We start from the raw sequence: 27,999 nt of genomic DNA, 5'->3' as shown, positions 1-27,999 counted from the left end.
GTGTCCAGATAAACAGTACATCCTTTTATTATCGCAAATATGCAAGAAAATTCAAATGGAGACACTTTAAATGATCACATGCCCTTTAATACCACAGTCTAATTGTTTTAAACACTTTAAATAATATACATTTGCACCTTTTTTATACCCTTTGAAATGTTTTTGTTTTTTTTAAATTCATATGTACACAATGTAATGCTTTTTGAATTCTGTTTCATTCTTTTTTGAAGAGGACTAAGAGGTCTCTTAAAAAACACACGAGGGTCCCTGCAAAACCCAAGAGTCCTGATAATTCAATATACAATAACTACAATTGACCTGTCTCGGAGGGGGGGGGGACATTGACCAGTATCATCTGAAATAATGACATGTGTGAACATGTCATTATTTTCCAGTTCTGCCGCTCTTTGAACTCTGAGTCCCTGGTTTGGTTATTGCAAAAAGAGAAGGCCGCACCTTCTACCACTCTTTGTTTCTTTTTCTTACTTTGTGCAAGTTTGAACGGTCGTTTTGTGTTTTCGTCCACAAATGCGCGGAAACCTCTCGAAATCTCAAAGCCCACTCTGTTATTTCAAACGGCCACATCTGTGAGAAAAATATGCCTTTGTTCCCTCCTTGAACTACAGCATAAGTCATTCTTGTAGTTGTGAGGTCGTACGACAGCGTGGATGGTTTTTACCCAGTTTCATCGAGAGCTTTCACCCACCATGAGTTTCACGTCATGTCAGCAGGATGAAAGATCCCGTGGCTTGGCGGAATCACGTCGCCTGGCTGTGTGTGTGTGTTTGCGCTCAGATCTGACTCATCACTTTGTTTGGTTTGTTGTGGTGTGGTCCTGCGAGCCACAGCATTGGATGGCGTTTTTTGTTTTTTTTTGAAAAGCAGGGCATGGGGATGGCACAACAGCAGGGGGTGCAGCCCGAGTTTCCAATGGCACCGCTGCCTTTGGGGAGGCGGAGGGGGGCCGAGGAGCACTGTGGAGCATGCCTCGGCACATGAAACGGCCTGGTTGACCATTCCCTTTGAGGCGGCTGTATGCACAGGCTCAGGCCACTGGCAGGTCAGAACAGCGATGGGCTTGATTGTGAGAGAGACTCCGGGGAGAACTGCACAATGCTGGGGGCTACACTTACACTGAGCTCATCTTTATCCACTCATTGGCCTTGTTTAATCAGCCGCCATCCGGAGAGAGCAGTTATTAGGGCAGCATGGTCAGTAGAACTCCAACCCATTTTTAATGAAGAGCTAGTTTAAAAAAAAACAAAAAAAAAACAACCCCAGCTGATCTCAAACTACTGCCAGTGCTCACAAAGATCAGAATGAGCTTCTGTATATTTCTTCTCTCGTTCTCTCTCTGTCTTTTGGAATGGAAGAAACAGCATCTGTAAGTTACACACAAATATAAAGCATGAGAACTCAAGTCTTTCTTGTTTCTGTCTTTGATCCAGAAATGTCGAGAATAAGACCAAAAGAATGAGAGCAGGATAGAGTAAATGCCGCCCACTTGCCTCTTTGTGAATAACACACAGATGCGAGGACTACGGTTCACTTGTGGTTCTGCCACGCGTACACGTGAAGAACAACTGCCGTTATCTTCGCTTAGAAGTGACAATACTGCAGCAAGTAGAGACTTCCTCTCCCAAACTTTGTCTGACTGAAGGTACTGTGAGCTATTCTCAACACAACTGTCAAGACCCGAGGCCTCCGTGAAAGAATGTTGAAACCCATCACACGGTTCTGAATCATGAATTGTGTCACCTTTAGCTATACACTGTGGAAAAGGGGATAACATCTTTGTTTGTACAATCAACAAAATTGGCACCACATTTATTTTGGTACCTACAATATTTGTTCTGTTGGGCTTTTGTGTCCTTGTCTACTGAAACGAGTGACGCTAAACAGCTTGGCACTGGTCACTGGGAACAAACAAGTGTTTCAAAGGGCAGGACAACTCTGTAGGTAATGGTTAAGTGCAAAGAAACAATAAGCATTAGAGTACATCTCTTGCTGACCATGAGACATACTGGTAAACGTCAACTTTCCATGTTGGTCCTCAAAGTCTTTAACATTCTATCCCAATAGAAACTGCAATTAACTCACAGCTTGTGCAATTTCAACCTGGATTTTATATTCACAAACTTTCTCAAGTTCCTGCTAAATTCAAACACGTTTGTGCTCGTGAGAGAAAAAAAAAAGAAAAGAAACCCCATAGTATATGTTTCAGGGCAAATCGGCACAAACTCCCAAAGCAATTTTTTTATGTGTGCTTCACATTTGACTATAAACAATGTCAAAAACATCCAGGTTCTCTTCCATCGCCATTTCAACAATGGGACTTTTTCCGGCTCTGAATGCATTGCCAGCCAGATCGCTTTAGCCACATAGCCTGGAGACATCTGAGTTTCTGCAGCTACTGCCAGGAAATGCTCCCTCACAAGCTCTCAAAGCCTAATGAATACAATGTTCATACATCCTTCATATTGGAGAAAGGAGAAAAAAAAAAGAAGAGACATTTAAAATAATCCTATTAATAATAATTGTTTACACCGTGTTGTGATAAGAACAGCAAAAAAAGAGCGAGAAGAACATACTTCAGAAATGAGAAATAGTAATAAACAATCAGTTTTGGCAAACAATGCTGTTTTTAGCGAGGCCCGGCCTCTGAAGCCAGGAAGGTGGGATGAAGGTGGAGGGTCGGAGGGTCGTGGAGACTCGCTTTGTAAAATCAGATTATGTCTGATTGTGTCCTGTCTGCCAAAGCTGTCTTGTCCCACAGCAGGTCAGACATGGACCTCACACACACACATATACACACACACAACTGAAATGACAATATGGAAGGAAGGGTTGTATGTATGTGTGTGTGTGTGTGCGTTTTAACAGGCGTGGAGGATTTGGGATTCAAGGATCAGGTAGATTTTGTCCTTCCAAAAGGGTCGAGACACCTTTTATTTAAAAGAATCAGTCATGGTGCTGACAAGTTCTCAGTGTTCTGCTGTCTATGAGTCTATTTCTAGTTGTTGCTGCTTTCATCACAGTCCCGGATTCTTTGGGCATTATGATCACAAATTTTTGTTGTTGATGCTTTTTTCCCTTTGTTTGGTACTACATTCCCCTTAGCGTCCTGTAGGGCTAGTGAGGTGAACCCTCCTCTGCTAATACTTAGCAGATGAGACTTAGCTGGGGGTGGTTGTGATCCGGTTAGGGTAGGGAGGGGCCAGAAGAAAGCAAAGGTGTGGTGGTGTGAACAGACTAAAGGAGTATTGGGGTGAGTGATGTTGGCAGTCCCTCTCCCAGAACACTCTAGTCCAGTGGTTCCTGTTTTATCCTGATGGGCGTGTTGATGGACAGACTTCGCCGGTCCTCGCGACACAACACGTACTCACTGAACTGGGATGAGTCCACACCGCCTCCGCATGACGCTGCCACACTGAAACCTTTCTGGAAAAGACGCTCAAGAACCTGCAGGGAGGACAGAGGAAGACAGGGAAAAGGTATGATTCAGTATGTCATTTAATCTGATGGTAGACCGGAAAGAAATGCTGGTTCACCGAGTTTCATACTGTTTTTTGACATTTTGGGAAACAAGCTCATTGTGAGACTATGTACTGAACGTGAAGCCATTGTAAGTAGCTGGATAACATCTTTTGATTCCCCACTTTGCAGGATATTTATTTACAATAAATGCTTATTGATGAAGAATAAATTTCCCTTAAAAAACTATTCAGGAGGTATCACTAGGGATGCACTACATAAAACGTATTATCGGATATCGACAAACGCACCAAGATCTGCCAATATTACTAATGATTAGGCTAAATAGGTCGCTACTTATTTTGCTCAATTAATAAAATTTACATTAGTAGGCAAAACATTAAGTTAATTCTACTACAGTAAGACTAAATTACCTCTGTAGCCCGGTCTAAAAGAACACTAGATTGTAAACACTATAAGTTGATCTGATCAATAAATAAATAAATAACAAATAAGTTATTTTCATTAAAAAAAATGCTCCATTTGATCGTAATTTATGTATTTGTATATTATGTGTAACTGTTTCTTTATTGTTGTGTCATTTATTCCTGTAACGCTTGTCAATTTGTTGACCGCTTAGTTGTCATTTAACGTTCGTCCAATCAGGGGATACCGCGGTGGGACACGCAGTGGGCAGGTTAGACAAACGCGGAAGACACGGGTGATTTCGCTGCTATGCCAGAGTGTTGTCCTCCTGCCAGGATAGACGCAGAGTTTATCAACGGTGTACGGACATACAAAGGCATACAGAAGGTAAATGATTTTGTTGTGGAAATCACGGACTGTGTTACTGCTAAATAATAATACTGCAATGGGAATGCTAAACGTAATTAGCGATTAGCTCGCGCTAGCTTGCTAACGGTTGTTTACACATGTAGTGGCCTCACGTTTCTTGTTGTGCTGTGTGTGTGTTACTGTTTTTTGTTTGTGTGAACTCGGAAGGAGCTCATGGAAGCACATAGAGTTAGAGGTTAAATGACATGTATGTATGTTCGCCAGAATACAGGACCAGAATACACTTCATGGACCTTGTTTGCCCTCGGAGCTGTGAGTGGCGGGTATCGGCTGTGAGCGGGTCAAGGCTGCGGTCACGGCTTTTCTCTTTTCCCTCATCATCATCATCATCATCATCAACATCAACATCATCATCATCCATCAATAACCTCCTTAATCCCCACCCATCATCTTCACACACATATCACACGCTAACTGAGGACGGACAGTGTGAGTACAAAACCAATTGCAAGTGCATATATTTCTTTTATTTTGCTTGTGTAAGCAGCAGTCACTGAGATTCTGACCTCACCGATCAGAGCATCAAATCGGGCCTGCACCATTTTATTTCTCAAAAGTTTTGAGTTCACATACAGTGTGAACACTGTCATTTGTTTCAGCATTGAACTGTTTATTTCAAGGTACGGTGAATGTGACTGAAAGGTCTGTGATCTGTGAATACTCTGAAACATTTGTGGGTTTATTGCAGTTTGGTTTGTGTGTAATACACTGATGTACTGTGTGTGAGTGATAATTAGAATTCATTATAAATATTGATTGGGTTTAAAATAAGGGTTAAAATAGATATAGTGAAACAAAGAAAGGGACCAGCCCATATTATAGTGGGGACACCAAACTATTAATTTACTTATTTCTGAGCTATAAAAGTACATCCAACCGAACCATTTAACATGGACATGTGCCCCGGCGGCACTCCTGCCAGGGAGTTTTTTCTGAACCTATATTTTACTCACTTTTGCTTCCATATGTTCTACAAAATTTTTACTAATTCTACTGCTATTATTTGTTTTAGATATTAGACTTACATTGGTGTGGCTTAACCAGTAGTACAGTATGTGCCCTTGGCTTTCTTAGTAACCCTCTGTTGTGGGCTGCCTGGCTTGTAACACAACTACAAGGTTAGCTTAGTGTTGTGTACTTGTGCATGTTTTAGTATTGGCATTATTTAATATTTTGATGTTGGCCTTGTTTAATAGATGTAGAACCTGTAATATATAATATATCACTCACTCACTCAAATGTGTCGCTTATCAATAACTCATATTAACTGTTTGTATGGTGTAGCAGTCTGGTTGTGGTGGGCCTGCCCGTTGTATTGGATCAGTCTACATGCTGCATGTTGTAGTTCCTGATTAGCACTCATAGTTTTATAGCCTAGACCTAATCATTGTTTCTTGATTAAGAGTTCTTATCTGATTTATTGTGAATTTATCATTTCAATAGCCGTAAATACTGGTCAAGAGGTGAGTTCAGCGGGTCTGGTTGTCGATTCTCGTCAAATGATGCTTCAAACTCAATCATAACAAACATGGCACCGGTTGGTGAAGAAGGCGTAGAAAAAGCATTATTTTTTAGGACAGAGTCCATCAGTTGAGTAGTGAGTGGTTCCACTTGCCGCTTACACTTGTGGAACACACTGAAATATTTCGTTATTATTTTAAGTTAATATGGCACCACAAAACTAAAAGAACCCAGTGCTCGCCCAGAGTGATAAATTAAAAGAATTCATTATTAAGTATTCTTAGTCACATGGATAGGGTGCTACACCTCTGATGTTATGCGCAGGGAAAGTCCAATATCATGCATCCATAGGTATCACTTTTGTGCTTAACAGTACAATCATCTAGTCACTTGACATCAACTTCAAATCTTCATCAGACACAACATGCACCATATGTCAGTAATCCTTCTCCTCCTCCAATCACATGTAGCCACGGACTGAAACCAGAGGGCACTCCGACATCACACCACCTCTGCAATATTCATGCTGCTTGCACCGGATTGGCTGCTGAACCGGGGGCATGAGCTCAAAGGGATGAGGAGAGTGTGAGTGAGGTGTGTTACAGGGCTGAGTGGAGCTCAGCGTGGTGATTACTGGAGCCCCTAATTTGAGTAATGAGGCTGGGGTTAGAGGAGAAGTGAGGTCCGTGAGCGAAGCAAAGAGCGACGTGTAAGGAATGGCGATAGGGAGCTGCGGGTGAGGAGAAAGTGCTGTGGAGCTGCACGAAGGACAGTGGGGGACGGGGGATGTACAGTATGTTAGCGTCTGATTCTGAAACGCACACTTATCCAAACGCTGATACACTCAACAAAAACATGCGACCTCCATCATCACCCTTTCTTTCTTTACCTAATGTATGGGGGCCGGGAATGTCCTAGTTTTCAGTGTTTTATTCGTTTTTTTGGTTCTCACAAAGATAAGTACACACACGTCCTGTTCAACTAAAGTGTCAGCCTTGTGAGCAAACAGGACTACCCGCCCTCCATCCATCCTCCGGCCATTCGACAGCGACAGACTCTGAAATTTTTGCGAGGCTGAAACAGCGACAGACAGCTGACGTTGACGGCGGTTAATTAAGAAACCTGCCCGGGAATCAAACACGCTCAAAATCCATGGCAGACGACAGAGGAGCCTAACGATTATGGAAATGATATTACATAGCCTTCTTTGATCATTGCATCACATTGCATTTTTCCTCATCATCTCTTAACACATGTGGGACTCTGTCATGTTCGGCAATGAATTTGGTCACAGAGGAGAATGGCCTGATCAATAAAGATAGTCTGAAAACACTTTTATCATTAGTGCATGGCAACACAAAAGACTTAAGGATATTATTATAGATGGTTGTAACCGACTCAGGGATACAGTAATGACTATAAGAAGCGAAAGAGAAAAAAGTTAATTTTCAGTTTGACACAGTGAATTAGTGCCATGGGGGAATAAACAATACACGACATAATTAAAGATGTATCCAAGCAATAGGTTTCCACATGACAATGTCCTGAAATCAATCCCAGCTGAAAACAGAAAGTGAGGCTAAAACATGTCCTGGTGGCTCAGTTCAGCACTACAAACCCATGACCACAGGCTTTCAGATCCCAGCTTATGTTGTACTTCTGCAGATTTCTCTGCTTACTTTCCTGCCTCACTTGAGCGAAACCATAACAAAATATTCTAACAGTGAGTTGCCTGTGACCGACTGAATTGGTTGTCTAATTCCAAGCATGATTTTTTTTTTAGCATGAAATATAATTTACAATTACTGCTCATGAGCTGCCTTACATATATTTTTTTCCCCCTCTTTCCATGTGCAAACGTCAAGATGACCGTCCAGTGTTGGTGTTGCATGCTTTGTGCCTAACACTAACTTTTGATTTAGAAGAACAGGAAGTCAGGAGTCAAAAACACAGAAAGTAGGACAGCTCTATCAACGTCACAACACTTCACTAAAGTTTGCTTTTCTTCCATTCTTCCATTAAAGCGCGGAGAACTTTCCCTGCCACACGATTGAAGTAGAGCGCAGCCTCTTTGTCCTCATTGATCCTTAATAAACCATTCTCACTGTTGCAGGGTTGACTTGGCTGCTCTGGGATCTGCCCCAAAACATGTACACACACACCATTCAACACAGAACCATGTCACTGAGCTGCCACTCAATCAGGGATCACCAAGGGGACCCCAGATCGAGAAGGCAATACATCAGCCTCACTCCTCTAACCTCCCAGCGCTGTATGTTTCTAACACATTGAAAGACAGCAAGGCAGGAATCAAAGTCGATGAGTCTCAGGGCTGGAAACGGAGCACAATGTAATATTGATGGTATGAGGACACACGCGTGCACACTCGCAACAGCTCTCTGGAGGTACTGGTAGACACTTGCTCCTCATGGCACAGGGCTCAGACTTGATTGACACGTTTGACACGTACACGCGCGGTGGGCACTACACTCAGGGGGTCGCTTTTATTTAACAATGCGCACTCTTTCATATGTGACGCGGAGTGTTAACTGCACTCTCTGCTTATCTCAAGCATCTGGCATAAAGCAGATGAGCAGCGCCAACTCTGCCTAATTCTCAGAGCCATCTGGCAGGGCTTTTTTAGGAATCACAAGTAACCAAAACAATTTGAAAGTATCATATTATCTACGCAACACTTGCGAAAAAGCATTTGTGGAACTTACAAGACTGAGCTCACAATTTCAGTGATTCAAAGATTCTTTAAGTAGCATGAATCCAGAATATTTTTCATGTGATCCAAGACGGTTTACAACAGGGACACCGCATAGATATAAGGGCTAGAGTTAGCCAACCCTAAACTTAACAATTACAACTAACCCTTTACCCTAAACTTGATTCTAACCCTAAAACCAAGTCTTAACCCTTAAAAAGCCCTTTAAAGTTGTGGAGAAATGTCCCCACAGAGATGCATATAAATACAAGTACACACACACACACACACACACACACACACACATAATCCCACATTGCTCCTGACACCTGTACCAGCAGTGTGTGAATGGGTGTAAAAGATATAGGTACACATAGTTGAACTGCATGAATGTGTGTGAATGGGTGAATGACCAAATTAGAACAAAACTACATAAAAACATACCACTTCCATTCATTTGGACAACCTAAGCTAAGCCTTATCCCTAATTTGAACCATAACCATTTTGATTTGAATCACTAACTGTTACCATAACCTAACCACAGTTCAAATCCTGGCCAAAAACATAAATAGTTCTTCAGAAATCAGGTTCTGCCTCATTAGGACCAGGTTTTCGGTCCCCAAGAGGGCGACTGAGCACAGGGATGTCTAAGCACTGTTTATCTTGTTCTGCCACTCAGGCAACTGAGAAGCACCACTGAGGCGTTTGTGTGGCCTTGTCTACTCTGATAAGCTGTGCTTTCTCTTGCTATCCAGCGCAGGATTGATGGAGTGACAAGGCAACGTGTAAGAGAGTGTTGCGACGTGTTGCGTTGCCCGCCTGGGCAGCAAGGGGGACAGGGGCTCCTTCTCTACGACTAACTCCGCTGTCACATTGATGAAGGACAGATTGGCTCTGGTCTGATCTGAGCACTTCATCATGGTGATGTATGGAGCAACGGGCCCGGCTCCAGTGTGTGTGAGTGTGTGTGTGAGTGTGTATACACCTCTGTGGCTCTTTGGCTAAATGTTTTTCCTCCGTTAAGTGCCTTTGCTCGGCTCTCCTTTTCTCTCCATTGGATTTACATCACAGCGCAGGTGGCTCGTATTATTCCTTAAATTCCATTCATGACTTCATGGAGAATCAGTCGCCAAGGTGGAGTTGTTTATTCCGTCTGTCTCACATTTAAATGCACAACATGAAGGACAAAGGAGGGGCTAATTTTACAGTGGGCAACACACTGAAATACTGACAGAAGTGGAACAAGTATTCAGACTCTAAATTTAGGGGAAAGTATTACTAGTTTTAGTCCTGCGTGCAAAGTCCTTTGTATTAGCAGCAAAATGTAGTTCAGATATATTAATATTAAAGTATTGGTTTAGTCCCTGACTTGATGAGTAACAAGGACACAGCCTATATGCAGAAGGTTACTGTTGCTAGTTTTGATCCCACGCTGACTGACTGCGTCTTAACTTAAGTTCACATGCATTTAAAGGTCCACTTTGTAGAAAATTAGTGAAATCTAATGCTTCTAACCTCTCTGTTTCCAACTGTATCAGGGAAAAACAGAAACGAAACACTTTTTTTTCCACTTTTCCATTCTTTCCACCATTTCCGCATTCATTGGTTGTTTATGAATCCAGTTTGGGTGGGCAGAGCTGTCTTTGTTTGGATGCTTTAAAAACTTGAAATGCATTCTCTCTGGCTTTTTTATTTGGGCTGCTGTAGAAACATGGTGGCACAAAATGGAAGCCTTTATAAAATCCACAAACAAGGCTTTATTTTAAGACGGGGAAAGCGGAATGATTTTTTTTATTTTGAAGCAGTTATATACTTACAAACATACTTATTGGTATCAAATCATCCTAAATGTTGCACAATGAGCCTTTACGCTCAGTCCAGTGCCAATTTTAAATCTGTCAGGTCATGATGAGAAGGGTTTTTTGGACTTTCTCTCAAAGCTTGTTTCTTTTTGATCAAATGAAACAAAGTGAAAAGTTTAGAGGGAAAATCACAGACTGAACTCGAAGTAATTTGACTTAAGTTGTCAATAAAATGCGACCTATCAGAATGTGTCGTTTATTTCTACTGAAATGCATAAATGAATAGTTGAAGTACGTGTCTCTCAAAGCGGACACTTGACTGAAAGTAAACGGAACATAAAAGTTACTCCCCTCCACCACCGAATAATGTCAAGACTAGAATAAACGATTCTACTAATTATCCTTAAAAATGGAATAACCTTATGAAACCAGGTGGCTGTACTTACTGCAGCATACAGTAAAGTAATGAGCAATGTCGTGGCATCTCATTGTGAGCAAAGTATCACAAGGTCTAGCGGTTTCCCGCCCCAGGCAAAGAGGCAACAGTAGCTTAGTTTGAATAAAGCCATTTTCTAACTCGAGTGAATTCTCTGTGCCATATCCATCCTACTCTGTTCCCCGGGGCCTTTCTCTGTGGGCTGGGTGTGGCCGTGTCTGTTCCCCTGGGTTGGGGTCCAGGGCTGAAATCAGATCAGAGGTTCATTGTCTGGCGGGTAAGACGGGGATTACTTTCCTAACCTTCTCATACCTTCACGCAACAATGAGGGAGGACAGAATGAGTAAGTTGTTTAGAAAAATCTCTCCTTACTCCAAAAAAAAACAACCCAACATCCATCTGTTCCTTGTGTCCTCATCTACATCGACTCAATGAGCCGGACCCCTCGACTGTGCTTGCATATGTGTGCACGCTCGCTCTCTCTTTCGTCTGTGTCGTGTATTCTTGTGTGTCTTAAAGGGGCCAGTGTGAGACAAAAAAAGAAAGGAAAAAAAAAATCCTGACACCACAGCTAACACCGCGTCGACCGAGAGATGCCATACAGTGAGACAAAAGAAACGCTCGCCTACAGGAAGCCTTGAAGCCGCAGCTCCTGTTTCTGTTAGCCGTTTGTCTGACAAGGAGATTTCATCTCACCTTGCCATCAGAGGAGCAGCCTAATAAATACCGCAGCAATAAAAAAACTCCTCTCAGACCATGTTAGTCTGATGTGCTTACATCCCATAACCAGTCTCACTGGTAAACAGAGTGGGAAAATGTTGTGTTAGTTGATGCGGCCAATTAATTATATTGCAAGTCATTTAAAAATCTATAAAAGAAGTATAAACCGGTTTAGGCTGTTTGAGAAATTGTAAGTATGGTATTAAAAAATGCAATACGTGTATTTCAATTGCCTTGAGCGGTGTTATATTGGAGTCTTTTTTAAAAAAGGAGCTGTGTCTTAAAAAGGAGTAAAGCGTAAATTATGCATATCATTTTCTCCCACCCTTTCCATTTCTCTTCTTCATTTTTTACACAGAAAAACATGGCCGCAGTCCACACGTGCTTTGTCCCGCTTCCTCGGCTCTCCTCCCTGGAGGGGATTCTCTCTCTCTGTGTCTCTCTCTCTGTGGCCCTCTCTCTTTCTCACACTGGCAGGCAGGAGGTGGAGGTGTCAGTGCTCAGTAGCCTGCCTGGGAGAGGCTCTGTCTGGGTGCTAGAAGGGGCAAGTCTCCTGTATGTGTTGGTCTCCTCATGGCTGAGGGCATTTAAGTGTGTTATCCTGAGCTGTGATGTTGCTGCCCTGTCCTCCCTCTCACAGACTCTCTCGCTCTCTCTCTGGGTAACAAAACTGTAAAAGTACTTTTTGGACTTTTTACTTTTTAACATCTCACTTTTTTCTTACTCCATGATTTGGTCAACTATGCTTTACTATAAGGACAGCCAGTATGTTTAACCTAACCCTACATGGCATTAGGAAAACAAACAAAAAAACCTTTATGGTAAAAACGCGACCAGATTGATGCTGTGTCAGATAATTATGTTAACAACTAGCCACCAACTAAAGTTGTTTTGTGTGTCTGTGACATAACCGGTCAACCTGAAAATGCTGAGCACTAACGAGCTGAAAGGACAAACCGCCGACACATCCCTGATCACATCCTCACAAACTGACTGCAGCTATCAGATGGTTGATACGTAGGTTAATTTCCAAGCCCGTACCCTGTCTATTGACCTAAAATGAAAATACACAGGCTGTCGGCCATTGTTGTCTATGCTCAGCAGCTACAGTAAAGGTTAACATTACACCAGTAGAGTACCCATGCTACTAAATTTATAAGTTCAACATACATGTCTTCAACGTGGAGTAAAAGACATGAATTATCTTAAGTTCTTTATGAATAAATGATCTCATCCGTACAAAAGTGCATGTAATGATTGACTTTGAAGTGCTTTGTTGGACTTAATAAATAAATATCATGTGCTTTAAATCACATGTTATTTACTCATTTGCCGATGCAAAATGATTATGTCATGATGAATGAATGAATGACTTTATTCCTCCCCCAGGGAGGGAAACACACATTTACAACAGCTCAGTTAAGATTCTGTCAGATTCTGTAGCTTCTGATTGAGAATTGTTCATGTTGCATGTCTTGAATAAACCTGATGTAAAAGACGCTTTTCACAGCAGCCAATTTGATATGAAATAGTGTGACTCTGAATATTTGACACCTAAGTTGTCCTTTTCTAATAACTTTATTTTTCTTTTTAATACCACACACCTATTCCTGGTATGTTCTGGTTGTATTCTAACAAAGAGATTGAGAAATAATTCTATATGGTCTTTATAGCACTACTAAAACTACAAATCTAATTATGGCCTGAGACTTTTGCACAGTACAGTACTTTACCAGCTTTATTTCTCTTATTTCTTAGGTTATTAAAGTACATTGTTGTGCAGTTGCTTTCTTGTTCTGCGCGTACCCGGTGATACACTAAGCAGTATACTACTTGTCTAAATGCACACATGCTTTGCCATGCACTGTGTTGAATCCTGGGATTTGTTCTGTTCTGATGTTCATATTGTCAGTTTTGTATGCACCGAGTTCAAACTTCCATTTTTGCCTTCCAATAACTGAATTAGAAGTGCAGCGTCAAGCTACTTTATATACTACGTCTCCTGTCTGTATCGAAACCTGATATTATGGAACTTAATCAAAGATGAACCTCACATTTCTTCAGATTACAGAAATCTTCACTTTCTTCAGGAGGTTAAGATAAATGCAACTGAAATAGTTGAGTTAAGTGACGGCGTACCTTTACAGACTAAATACTGCATTCATCAAGCATGAAAGGGTTTATTAACTAACATTTTTTCTGCCGATGTATAATTGATATATAGATGTTTACAATCACTCGTATAAAACATGTTTTTCTTACAGCGACATCATTTCTGTTGAATACAACAGACATGGCCTTTACTGAGCAGGAACCGCTTGTATCTTAGAAAAAAGGAGGGTATCTGGTGGATAATCTGTCACACATTTCTCAAGGCTGCCCCTTGCAGCTTCTGACAACTCGTAATACATCACTGACACTCACAGCAGTAGTATCATACCTTAGTTTGAAGAAATATCTGAGATACACCTGGATTTGTATATCAGAGTTTGTGGAGAATGTTTCACATGCAGAATGGATTTGATGAATGGGTGAATTTTGTAGGTTTTTAAGACTTTTACTTGTTTGTTTTAATGCAGTGTGTAATGTATCATGGTGTGCTGACATGATTCTGTAGTCAAAGTGTGGTGTGTTACCTGGACTGAGTTGAGTCTGCAGTAGCCATTGAGCGGGAAGCGAATGACATGTGTCGGGTCCTGGTTCCAACCAGCGTTGACTGAGTTACACATAACATCTCCAGTCTCGGGGAAGATCTCCTCGATGAGGACCTTCTCCCCGCTCAAGGCGATCCTCTCGCCCAGGTCGGGCGTGACACGGACCACCAGGCAGTCGCAGGGCTGCGCCATCCGTCGTTGCTCTCGCTCCTGCTTCCAGCGCTCCAGCTCTTTGATCATGGGCATCAGCTGGTAATAGCGCGCCTCTTCATACAGCAAGTGGAAGTCCTGTGTATGGCAGACAGATGTGAACATGAGAGCAGTGAGTTTATATGTCCCTGTAGCTAATATGTGCATCTGAAATCACAGCATATTTTGTCCTCACTGGATAACAGCGGTCAAGGGATTGAATATATCCCTTCTTTCCAGGAACTACTACACCTTCTGGAGAGAAGAAGAGTAATCTAAGATCAGTGATGGCCAATGACCAGCAGGACAACTTTGCGCTCTAAATTAAGAATAAAAAAAAAATGAAAAAAGCATAGCTATGCTGCAGCTCTGCTCCTCAGTCGCTCTTGGCAGAGCTGTGCTAGCCTTTAGCATGTTTTACTGAGCAGACTCCAGAAAGGCCGTCAGTAGGGCTCCAGCTAAGTGGGATGTGCATTCCTGTGTGCAGACAGTCTGCAGCAGATTGCCTGCCTCTCCCTCCCGGGCAGAACTTGCTGGGGGGCATTTGCCCTTGTGCACTTGCCTCTAATTTCCCACAAGACCAGATGGCACCATCATTCACCACTACCATATAAAAAAAAACAAGGGAGGTTCACTATTGAAGGCAGACGGAAGGTAAAGAAAATATATTTGGAAAGTGAACATGAGGACAATCATAAGCCAAGGAGGATTTTTAATGTATTCCACACATAGAGGGAGTTTTATGTTAATGAGGCTTGTGGCCCTATGTTCAGCTCTTATTAGAACACGATTTAATTAGGTTACACCTAAATGCAGCAAATCTTTCTGCTAAATTAGTAATTAATAAATCTGTGTTGTGATTAGAGTTGCACGGTGACAAAGAGTGACAGCTTAATTTATGCACGGTATATAGAAATGGCCATCGCAGCCACGCCGAGTTTATCCTTACTGTTCCATCGCTCCTGGCTATAGTTAGTTCCATTGTATGGACATTGTGAAATCACAGCAAATAACTGATTCCACATTTGGAATATTACCGAGCGCGGTACCTCATCTTGTTGCTCTGCGAGATCCTAACGCCCTTGAAAAGTGAGACAATGTGTGTTTGTGCTGCGCAGACGACATATGTTTCGTATAGTCTGCATCACGGGTGATTATGGGTGTCGGGTAGCGGAGACCTGATCTTAAAAGAAAAGAAAAGCATGGACCACTGCTGGGTATAGAAGCAGAGCAATGGCAGCAAAGAGCATATTCATTAACCCTGCTGTATCTGTCAAAATCTTTAGCCTTGAACAGGCTCCCTCACTGGTTTACTCTTCATCTAAACTGAGCCTTCATCTGAAAGTGCTTGAACGCCACCCAAATACAACTCCATCTGGACAGAGTGTTGACGCAACACATCTTAAGCTGATGGACTAATATTTAAAATTTCAGAATGCGAAGTGGGGGGATACTTTTTTTTCCCCCCCTTCTTCTCTCCGTTTTCTCCCTGTCTTTTTCTCTCCTGGCCGTCTTGCTGCAGCTGACAAAACTCATACTGAGACACTCTCCTTCAGGCAGCTCTCTGTATCAAAGTGTAGCTCCTCATCCTTCACAGGTCTGAAGCCATGGATGGATATGTTTTTAACAGGGGTCTGTCTGCGAGGCACTTTAGTCATCCTGAGCAGTGCAGAAAACAACAGAGTAATCCTAAGCGCTGAGGTGAGGATGAGAGGGAGACAGGGCCAACAGCTCTATCCTGGCTGCTGGAGCGGCTGCTACTGCTGCCAGCTCTACGAGACAATTCATCCCCCAATCCTGTGTCCAGACAGCCCGTTTGAGCTTCAAAATAATGATCCGACCTGATCACCCACCGGCAAGGCAACATCTCAGGAAAGGACAGGGGGAAAGATGGGGACAGAGAGAGAGAGAGAGAGAGAGGCAGACAGTGACGAGAAGAAGAAAATGATTGAAGCTGTCACTGTCAAGGAATCAGAGACCAGATTAAGTCGTCCATACAACATGCCACTGATTAAATAAAGTCAGTGCTCATAAAATTCAGTGTAAAGCATGCGCAGAGAATAAATAAAAACATTAGTTTTCTTCTGTTATTTTAAGCTGTTGATCGCTAAGGAAAGACGTCGATTTAAAGTGCAACACGGCCGCCGAAACAAAGTGCTGCAGAGCCCACTGCCTCTTAATGGTTTCTAACCATGCCCTCGATATAACTGAGCATTGCTTACACTCTTGTGATTAATTGTAGTATGAATAATAAGATGAGGATGGATATTCATAGTGAATATTTTGTTCCACTGATGTAGGCTATAAAATTTCCTTTCCTTTCCTGCTCAGACTTTCACATTGATTTAGCAAAGCACACAGCTCCATGGCTGCCAGCAGCAGAACAGACCCGGCCCTGAGGCGACGGCAAGCCTGATTGTGTTCAGATAAGGACACGCTCAATTCTGCCTCTCACTATTTGCATTTTGTTTTGTTTTGTTTTTTTAAAATCTTTGGCTTCATGCAAATTGCAAGGTATGCAGATCAACACATGCAAGGGATCGTGATGAGTTGAAACAATGAGCTCTTCAGCCGTGGCGCAGGATCGGACCGTCGAAATTTCAAAGCAAGGGCATGCATGAGAAAGAGGGAAACTAATCGGTTGTGAGTCAGGCTGTCATTTGCCAAAATATGTAGAGCTTTCATGTCATATTCAGTTGTCTGAGGTTTGGCTCTTGCAGAGATGATGAACAAGTGCCAGCCTGGTGGAAAGGTCACACGAGTTGAGTGCGATTGAAACACGGCATCCACCAAGAAAACAGTATCCCTGCATAAGACCTCGAACAGGAAGTAGCTGTAGGCAAAACATAAAGATTCTGACAAAAGCCACATATGGTTGTGTTGATACTTGTGTGGCGAGATGAACTTGGTAATCCTGCCATCGCTCTGGTTCGAAGCTGCATTTCAGTATTAATCTGGTCAAATTACTGAGTGTAAAGTGGAGGGCGTCTTTGTTACTGTTCTGCAAACCAGGCACGACGTTGCATTTCTGAATTCTGTGCAGAAAAACGTAGGAATATTATGTTTGGGCAAATAGTTTCAAAAGGTCAGCATTACTGAGTCAAATTTATCAGGTTGGTCGTGACATGAAATATAGGCTTAGGCTTGGGAAGATTTGTTGTAGCTTGTACAGTGTAACCTGTACAACGCTCTCCTGAAACGCAGTGTGTTTTCACAGGAACGAAGTTGATGCTATGAGGAAAAACCTGAATCCTTTCCTCATTAATACCAGGTGCTACTGGTTAGGTTTCATATCATGGAGATAAGTCGCCTAACTTTTGGTTCAGAAAAAGTGAGACACACACATACGTATCTGTGGTTTGCAGACGACTGGATTGTAGAAGGAGTGGCTTGTTATGACGGACTGAAAAAAAAAGGTTTGTCCACCTGTGTTAACCAAATCATGTCCATGGTGCAATAGTGGTCTTCTGATTAAGTTTGAGATTTAATAATAATCACATTTAAATCACATTTAGGATCGATCCACGTGGCTCATCTCAAAAGGCAAAATGTGTTTATTTACCAATAATATAAAATACATTGGGTGGATGATGGGCCATTCACTGACTTACAGGTCACTTAAGAGTTCTTTGACGCAAATGTGAAAGCAGCAGGTGCAGCCTCAGTGGTTTATAATGTGTGCCAGAGCAGACTCAGTTAACAGACGCACAGACACGCGTTCGTTTGTACTCGTAACTGCGCCGACAAACCACAGCTTCCCTTCCCAGCGTGACGCTGACTGTCGGTGAGTCTGAGTGTATGAGAGCTGGTCATCAGAACAGGGGGAGAGCTGAGGGGCGTACAGGCCATTTCACCTGTGCTCACCTCTACAGAAACCACTCAGAGTGAAAAACAACAGCTCACGGCTTCAGCGCACACATTATCAGGCCATGCTCCAGATAGCCAGTTAGCATTTTACCTCGGCTGAAAACTGGGAGTCCGTCTCATATTTTTTTCCACATTTCCCAGAGTTTCCAAATCACTGACTCGGCTTATACTATATAGGTAAATTATGTATTTGATTGGAGGAAGATGAGTGTGGTAAACAAAAGTCTGGCAGCGCTACTACTGTGGTGTCAGGTCTATTTTGGAAACATGCGATCCCTGAGAGAGCAGAATATAAACACATTCACACTGAAGTGTTTTATATCTTTAGGAAAATCAGGAATTCTGCACAATGCCGCTGCATGTTTGGGCAGATGGCTTTACATACTCAGGCTTTTTTATTTTTTTAATGTTACTATGTTGTTCAAACTAATGATGCAGGGAAAAACACATCATACGGTATGTTGTGTTGCGGATACACATACCTTGAAGTCCTCTGGAAGGAGCAATTTGCAGGTCCTGAGGAAACTGAGAATGTAGCGGAATATCTCCCCGTCCCGATCTATGAAGTAGTGCTGCTTCAAGCTGTCCAACACGATGGGCTCGGTGCCATTGAACAGACGACTGATTCTGAAAATTGAAATTGACACACACAGGCGCGCACACAAGCAGGCAACCACACACACACACACACACACACAGACACAGGAATGAGCCAGCTCCCTTCAAATGCATGAAACAATTACCCTCCATTTATTTTTCAATTTTATTAGCACTAAGCTTGAAATGCATTAGCATCCCAAGTTGAAACAAGGGGCTTAAGGCACAGTTTCTCCATTCCAGACTTGTTTGAAGTGTCCCTTTTGCTGGAAGATTACAACAACACACACGCGCTTTGCTGCTTGTACTTACAGAAATTAATGGCATGAATGTAGCATTACAGCTCTATTATTGCATCTGTCAGAGGGCTGGAAATGAAACGGGTAGGTAGAGTGTGGTCCAGTGCCACATACTAATGCACGGGGACGTGCGGGGGAAATGCATTTAACGTCTTGCAGTTGGACTTTGTTATGAGTGTTTAAGTGAAATCGGGCAGTTACGCTCCCGCGCCATGCTGTCTTCATTTAATTCAGCCACTTTTCGATGCTGATTATTATTATATTTAAAGGGCTGTTTCACCCATTTTTTCTTCCACTTGGTCAAGTGAAGGATTAGCTTATGATCCTTCTGATGCTGCTGTGATTGTTTATTTCAAATTCTGTTACAATGCTGGAGTATTATATATTTTCTTATGCAGGATTATTTTACACTTAAAATATAGATTGTTATTAATGACAGAAACTCAGTGAAGAGCAGTGTTGGGCTTTTATTTTCTTTGAAGGAAATGACATTGATGTTGACTTTTAGTCAATTTTATTTTATTGCTTATTTTTTATTTTATTTTATTTATTATCTTTAACAATAAAAAAATCCATAGAAACTATTTAAGATTCAGATTTCTTGTTAATTCACGCACATTTGGTTGAAATTAAAACAAAAGTAAAGTAAAGTCTACTTGTTGCTCTGTAAAAATGTCTGCATATTTATATTGATAATGGCGTATTAAAAGCATAATACCTGGAAATGAAAGTATTTCTTCAATAAATGTTTTTCTATTCGAAAATTAATTAATATTGGGTGTTTTTTTGGCTTGCACAAAATATCACAAAAGTGTAATAATACAGCTGTCGCTTCCTAGTATCCAGCGGTTAACCTCTTCCACGAGTGCACTAAAAGATCAAGGGCTTAACTGAAGTAAGCTACAGGGGGTTCATCAAGGCAAAGAGTGAAAATTGCTGTTATCTTGAAACTTTCATCACCACTTTGTGCCTCCAGACGCCCTCGGTCGTTACCGCTTGTCCCTCCCTTGTGGCTCTAATAACCTCCACCCTCTGTTTGCTTGTTTCCAAATGCAAAATATCCATCTCCAGTTATAAATAATCAGCACTTTCGTGTTGTAAAAACATTGTGAAGTGTGAGTGCAAAAGCAAAAAGGCTTTAATTTCACTACTCACTTCAAAACAGAGGAAACTGGGACGTCTACGCAGTGCAAATAACCTGCGCTGGTGATTTACAAATAAAAATCTGTTGCATGTTATACCTCTAAAACGGTTTTCACTGCAGAGCTCCATTGTCTCTCTGGGAAACAGCTCTTGGCACGCGCTGCGTCGCTGTTATTATCATCACTTTTGATGTAATCAGCTCTTTAATCACAGTAACAGCTTCGAGGTCGGCTGACAAAGTTGTCTGACAAAGAAAATTGTAAAACCCATTTGCAAACACGCCGACTGACGCGCACATACACGGAGCACTGCTTCAGCGTTGGCATTGTCAAACTCTATTATAAGACAGTGGGGGGGGAAACGTCAAAAAAGCGGGCTGGATTCACTCACAGACTCATTTCACCGCATTTACGTTTTACGGCAATTCTCATCCACGTAAAAAAAAAGTGTGTAGCGGCTGTATCGGGTATCTCCTGGCCCTGATGTGTCGGCACGACACACTGAAGCTATCACATCAAATTCACCCCCCCCCCAGTTTTCTTTTCCTTTGACTTGACTGGGTGAAGGAGCAGAGCAAAGATGGTTCTCCCTCCCTCCCTCTCCCCTCCTACCATCCTTTCTCTCTCTTTCACCCTCTCTTTCTCTCTCCGTCTCCATCCTTCTGCCTTTCTCGCTTTCTCTCTGGAAATCGATGCAAAATGCTTTATAAAAAACCAATACTCATCTCCCTGTTTTGCCCGAGGTGTTCCTTTCTCATATGGTCTTGCAATTCTTCCAGCTAGAATTTCACCATACCCCTCCAGGCTAACTCTGTTTTTCATCTCCACTTTTTTTTTTTTTTTTAAAAAGCAATTAAAATGCTGCCTGTTTTTCTTTTTCTTTCCCTCTCCTCTAGTCCCTTCACTCCCACCCACCCCTCTCTTTCTCTGTTGGCCTCCTCATTTCCCCCTTCTGTTAAATCCCCGAATTGAAGGGGGATTTGTTCTTAACAGGTAGGGAGACAGAGAAGAATGGGGATACATACTAGTTCAATTAAGGGGAAGTACACAAATAGACAAGGACACTGATGGAGAGAGAGAAGGGGGTGGGGTAAGACAAAGATGGGGAAATGGAAAAAGAAAGAGACAACGGATGGAAAGAGTGAGAAGAAAAGAGCTTTGACAGAACTAAGAAGAGAGAAAAACAGAGTAGGGAGTTGATGGGTGTACGAGGTTATCAAGAACATGGGAGCAGCTCAGATCATCAGTCCAGCAGTGCAAAGAAGTAAGAGCAGGCATGAGGGGGCAGTGGGTGGCCAATATCTGCCACTACAGCCACTGAGCAGCCGGAGGTGGGACAGGTATCACTGATTCTGATAGAACAGACTGTAACACTATTGGACGCCTAATGGACACAGAGGAAAAACCCAACTATTAAATTCCTGCTCAGAGAAACAAACACACCCAGGGATCATAGTGAGAGCGTCCGGTCTGACATTAAAGGCTCACCACAGTAACACTTCTGAAGGAAAATAAGAAAGTTCAAACGCAGATGTCCACTGTCCCTGACTCTGAATCTGAGGCCTGAAACAACTACAACTCAAAATCAAAATCCCAGCGAGTTCTCAAAAATGTACCCAAAAAGGATAATCATTGACATTTTTATGAATAATATCATTTACAGAGAACATACTGTATATGACTGGGTTTAAATCAGCTAAAACTCAATGAATTTTGACCCTGTATTAACTCCTAAGATGATCACATTTCTGTATTTAACGACCTATAGAAGTCATTTCTGACCTTCATTAAATCCACAGAAATCCGTGTTTATATTCAAGGTAATGGACCGCTCCATTTTGCCTTTTAATGACGTCATCCAGAACTTTAACTGAATTTGATGAGTATCACCAGAACATACCGACATGTACAGCGGACACACATGTGACTCTTGACTATGTCTGCCGGAAAGCACGTCACAAACGCGCTGCGACATTTGTATATTCTCGTCTATGTCAAACCCTCTGTGAAATACAATATGCTAAGAGTTAGGACAGGAAGTTGCACTAGTCTAGTTAGTCCTTTTGTTTTTGCATTATATTGGATGTAGTTTATCACTCATTGCTGTTTGCTGCGTGTTCCACTGCCAAAGCTCCAATTCCCCTAATTCTATGCTGCTTCACCATGTCATTAAACTAGGTTTTCTATTTCTGTTTTGATTGACTGACAGACATCTAGCTCGTCTTATCAATACCATACTTCATAGAATCTGTCCAAACTTTACACACATGCTTTTACAAAGAAACACCACATCTCTGTTACCTTCTTTTACCATCCCACTGATGTTAGCGCTGCATGTGATACTTGTGAATGAGGAGCTCATAAAATCTGTTTTAAAGTCACATGCCAAAATAGTATTACTAGTTGCAAAGCTGGTGTCATGAAACACCTGGCATGCACGTGTAAGTACCATCCATCCTGTTTGAAATCTTGTTTTAAAAAAAAGCAATTTTTAAGTAATTAGCGGTAGCTTGTGAAATAGCTAAAAAAAAATCTGTTTTTCGAAAGATCTAACACACGGTGGAGACTGACAAATCCACTGCCATAATAATTACACTGATTTTAGCTTCTGCAAAGGTAAACAATTGCACACAAAGGGGCCAATAAAAGAGCCGGAGCAGATTTATCACCAGATGACACGAAGGCCTCAACTTTAAAGAGGAAAATGTCCAGTGGTGCTTTCAAAATAGTTCCATTGTCTCTGGGACATTTGCCCTAATTTCCTCAGCTTCTGCTCAAGTGACAGCCTAGACTGTCCTCTTGGAAAGCTACGCAGAATGAGCATCAATGTTTCATGACCCTTGTCCCTTAATATGGCCGGCACAAAAGAAGATGAATAACCACACATTAGTTACTAGACTAACTTTCTCTGGGCACGCTGCATTATTTAGGGGCCAATCTATTAAAAGTAATCATCAACTTTAAACTCTTTAACCCTGCTCTTTTATTCAGAGTGATTTCACGTTTGCCAACGAGGCCTGGCCTGACCGGATATGGTTGAACGCAGCATACGAGGCTATGCCAGTGTAATTGTTTTGCTTTCTGCTGTCAGCCATTATCCTAATTCACACAAAAGGGCCCCTCCTTCCACTGGCTCCAGTGGAAAGTAGAGCCCCGAGGCCAACTGTACACTGAGGAGGCTGGGAGAGAGAAAAACAGTGAGTGCATGGGAGTGTGTGTCTGTGTGTCTGTGTGTGTGTGTGTGTGCGTGTGTGTTCCAGAGTGAGACAGAAACAGAAAGGGGGGTATGACAGAGCATGTGTGAAAGAGTGAAAGAGAGAGAGACGAAAGAGAGCGCTGGTATCCGGTCTTTACTCTCACTGTACAAACAGTGTTTGGTTGCACTGACATGACTCTACCACATTTGCACGGTGCCCTGCACATGTCCTCCTCTGAATAACATCTCTGTGAAGTATGAAGCTGTAGCAGAAAATAAATGGAACAGGGTTCAGTCATCGAGACTTCCTCCTAATAATGATCTGATTTAAAAAAAAATAAAAATAAAATATCAGCATAGCTCTTTCCACAGGATTTACCTGACGCGACACTGACACTATGGGCAAAAAGCTTCTGAATCACAAAAACAATTGTCTGGGACGAGCTCTATGTTCCTCATGACATGTTACTGTCAGGAATAGAAGGAGAGCTGTCAGGGATTTCCTGTCAATGGACTGCATGAATATCAAGACTCTATTACCAGGGGATTATGTGGATTGTTTCTGTAGCCAGTTTGGCAGATTTTCTAACAACCCGGTATGTTTACCTTGGCTCACGTGGCTCGCTCAGTCAGCTGACGCAGGATTGAAGACGGAACGTAGTGAATGACACACAGAGCCTAAAATATCCTGTAGTGTTAAAGGGGAAAAAAATTCAAGGGTACATTTCTTTTGTACCCTCGTTTGTTGTCACCGACACTGAGCTAAAAACATGAATTACGTGGAATCTTCCAACTAAACCTTCCCAATGGACATGCATCAAAAATAAAAGCCCTGTTTGCCTTAGAGCAAACAAACCTTCTCTGTTACCACACAGCGGATAGAAAAGCATTCTTTTAGCTGAAACATACTGTCTCATTCTGAGCTGTTATTGTATTTGAAATTATCCTTGTGTCAGAACACAAATACTGTTGATGAAGCTAATGCCGGTACTGAAATAACCAAGAAAATCAATATATTACAGGAAAAAGAGCCAGATTTGAATTAAATCTGAAGCTGATCCGCGTCAGTTTTGATGACAGGGATCTGTGACACAAATACACATCAATGTTTTCCCCGTCAAAAGACCAACTGCCGTCGCTATGAAACTGCAAAGACTTGTGTGGAAATGTGATGGGTTTTTTTTTGTGTGTGTAAATTCACACAAACAGTGGTGTTTAAACCAACAGCACCACGTGTGAAAGTATAGCTGTCAGCTTGGCAGCTGCTGAGGATTCAAGCACAGTTACACAGTGTGAGAGGAGCTAAAAATAAAAGCCTGGAAGGTATTTATTAGACAATTAAAAAAAAAAAGAAAGAAAAAAAAAATCTGGATTAAAACAAACAAAAGCAATCAAATAAATCCTTTTTTTCGAGCAAATGAGGAAGGCGTGAGAAATGAGAAGATACAATAGTTGTTGAGGGAAAGAAGTTGCACTAATGAGTTATGATAACAGCATAAATCAAATTAGTCAGATGACAATCAAATGTTGCAATAAATAATTCTGTGACTAAATTGTGAAATTAACTATTTCAATCTATTTTTTTGTAACAATTTAATTCAAGATGCCAACAACTTTCTCCATCAAATAATAAGATAGAGGATATTGATGAAGTGTTGTGTAGTAGTGTCTTACCTGGAGTCAGGATACTTGGTGAGGGTCGCCAGACTGCTGGTGTACATGTGTCCCCCGACATCGATGTGCACCGGGGCGTTCGCCTTGGTCAGCTGAGCCGGCAGAGGGATTCCCTGAGCGGCCAGTGGAGAGACCGGGGACCGGGTCAGAGACAGCCGTGACATGCTTCTTCCCTCCTGAAAGCAAGTGTACAGAAAAGCCATGGGACTACACTACAGGTAAAGAAAGGCACACAAAAAAGAAAAGAAACACCACTCAGCTGCGTGATCCTACACACGCAGGGGAGCAGATCATATCCTTTGTGAATGGTATCAGATCACTTCCATGTCTGTTTGGTCGCATATTTAGCCTGGAAATTATTGCCACCGCTCTAATTAAGTATGTTTGCATCTTTTCATACAGGACCGCAGGCGAGGATGGGAGGATGCTTATTAGATAGAGGGAGGTAGACATATACGGAAGGAGAGAAAGAAAAAGAGAGAGGGAGGGAGGGAGAGATGGGGAGGAGAAAGGGAGGGGGGTGCTAGGTGTCAGCCTCCAGGGGAATAAAACAAACTGCTGCTGCAATATTCTAATTAAAGGTCGCCTTATGTGTGAGACGTGATGCGCCCAGACACACCAAACACCAATCTGGAGAGCAAGGGAGGAAAACACTGCGGGGAGGAAGAGGAGGGAGGAGGGGAGGCAGGCGGGAGGGAGGGAGGAGGGCAACTTTTCCTTTTTAAACACACACGTAAATAAACTCGTATACAGTCGACGCTCAAAACATGAAGGTGATGCTTTTCATCAAACTATATACGGATGAACTTGTGCCGTCGCATAGTTAGAGGCGCAAACTTTACGCAACTGTGAAGCATGCGTCAAAAAGTGTCATCCTTCACACAGTCAAAGGCCAAACTCATAAGAAACCTCTGACACACACGTCAACTGTGTCTGTGCAGACATGTGGTGTCACGGGGGTCACGTGCATTTCAAAACCTGATTTGATTGATTCGTTTGGATTCGCTGACCAGCGGCTGCAGGTGTAAACCGCTTCAATCGTAATGAATCGGATTATCCAACAGCTCAACGACGGGAGACGAAATAACGTGTTGTTATGAAACAGCGTCACAGCATCTTGTTTTTGTTTTTTTAAATATTTGAAGCACTAAAGGTCACATGCAGTTTATTTTTGTATTATTATCCAAACTTTAAACGCACACACCTTCCCAGATACCAACACTGTATACGTTCAGTGTGTAAACTGAACACACACACACACACACACACACACACAAACAAAAGGTGAGACTGGAGATGTGACTTCTCCGGGGTGGTGTCCGCCTCACAGCAGTATCATGTGCAGTTAATACGATTACAGGAGGATGGGATTACATTTCAAATCCCAGGAAAAGAAAAGAAAGGGAAGAGAAAAAACTTGGAAAGACTTGTGAAAATGGGGGTACTCTCTCCCTCCCTCTCTCCCTCTCTGTCTCTCGCTCTCTCACACACGCACACACAGACGATACATTCCTCCGCGACAATCACAGCAGTTGTAACTTTCCCTCTGAGCCGCCGCCGCCTCGCACTGACCCTGTCCAGACACGGTGGTCACATCCACCCCGCAGTTCACACCGCGACCACACACACACCAAAAACGTTTTGTAAACTATTTTTTTTTGCGCAAATAATAATCGCCGCACCCGCAATGACCACAACAGCACAAACCCCGTGCGCTGCCTCCTTTAATTCTCCCCCAAAAGCTCAACATGGCGTCGTATCCCAACGCGTTTGAATTCAATAAAAATAATTAAAAAAAGATTAAGTCACATGCGTTACGCGTCCGGGCTGCGAGAGGAGCAGAGAGAGAGAGAGAGAGAGAGAGAGGGGAAACACTGTCTGCACCGTGCGTAAAATAAATGAAACAAGATCACTGTTAAATGTTCAGCCTACCGTTTCAAACATCGTCAGGAGTCCAGGAGAAATCCGTGCAGGTGGTCAGTCCCAGCTGCTGCTCGCGTAAACCCCCGAAATCTCAAACAATATTTTCTTCCAAATGCCCCACAACACACAACTACACCACCACCATCCAGCTCCGCCACGATCAGCTACGCTGCCGCACAGATGAGCCACGTCTTGTTTCCCCCCCCCCCTGCACTAAACTGATGTTTGTTTCCTTTTAAATAATATGACTATAGGTCGCAGTGGCCGGGGATGAGTGAACGCTTGCGAAGTGTGTGTGTGTGTGTGTGTGTGTGTGTAGCTTTAAAGGCTGCTGCAGCCAGGCTGGCTCGACCTGTCCTCACCAAGCTTCTTTGTACCAAAGCGCACAGGAAGCGTCCTTACCTTATACATAGATGAGATGGTCTCCTTCCCCCTCTATGCTCTTATTTGGATACGCGTAAAAAAAAAAGAGATTGTGCGCTCCTGCTGGAAATCCTGCTTGGCGTTTCAGCTTCTTGCCTTTTTTTCGCCTAAGTGTAACTGCCCGCGTGTTTGTTATGAGAAGAAGATAGCCACAGTAATCCGTTTCTAAATAACAGAGCAGGGCTGGGGAAAAAAAAAGAATTCTTGCTCCGGGCTGCCCGAGCGCCTCTGGGCCAGGGATTAGGCTACAATTAGCTCAACTCCTTCCTCTCTCTCTCTCTCCCTCCCTCTCTCTCTCTTTCTCTCTCTCTCTCTCTCGCGCTCAGGCAATTTTCTCAAGGAAGGAAACGTGATACCCCCTATTATGACTGTACACATATAATAACTTATTTTTTCCCCGGCAAAAGTAGACTGTCCCCCGCCCCCCAACCCAACGACGTGAAGTTGGGATTTAGAGGCTGTATGGACACCGACTGGACAGGTAACTGTCAAGTCTCTTTAGTGGAGATTTAAAGCAGCAGCAAAAAGCCACATTTTAATCATTTTAGTCGTTTCTGTCTGATGTAGTATCTCCGC

At 42.5% G+C, this 27,999-nt stretch overlaps 1 protein-coding gene across 3 annotated transcripts; it reads right to left on the bottom strand.

Annotated features, from left to right (window-relative positions):
- Positions 1–3: 3 nt before the first annotated feature.
- On the bottom strand, positions 4–27,817 carry LOC122772464 (BTB/POZ domain-containing protein kctd15). 3 transcript variants are annotated; one of them, XM_044030546.1, is made up of 5 exons: positions 27,403–27,817; positions 25,078–25,253; positions 18,652–18,796; positions 14,096–14,401; positions 4–3,462 (listed from the first exon to the last, which is right to left on the bottom strand). In XM_044030546.1, the coding sequence occupies exons 1-5, from the start codon at positions 27,409–27,411 to the stop codon at positions 3,304–3,306; spliced, it is 795 nt and encodes a 264-aa protein (XP_043886481.1). In that variant the 5' UTR covers positions 27,412–27,817; the 3' UTR covers positions 4–3,303. The 3 variants fall into 3 exon arrangements, with proteins under 3 accessions (XP_043886481.1, XP_043886480.1, XP_043886479.1); XM_044030545.1 differs by lacking the exon at positions 27,403–27,817 and adding an exon at positions 27,010–27,372; XM_044030544.1 differs by lacking the exon at positions 27,403–27,817 and having other exon boundaries at positions 25,078–25,555.
- Between the last annotated feature and the right edge of the window lie 182 nt (positions 27,818–27,999).

The sequence above is a fragment of the Solea senegalensis genome, linkage group LG7 (assembly GCF_019176455.1).
Source record: "Solea senegalensis isolate Sse05_10M linkage group LG7, IFAPA_SoseM_1, whole genome shotgun sequence".
Lineage (NCBI taxonomy): Eukaryota > Metazoa > Chordata > Actinopteri > Pleuronectiformes > Soleidae > Solea > Solea senegalensis.
Note: the sequence above shows the minus strand (reverse complement) of the source record. Positions and strands in the feature narration are given on the sequence as shown.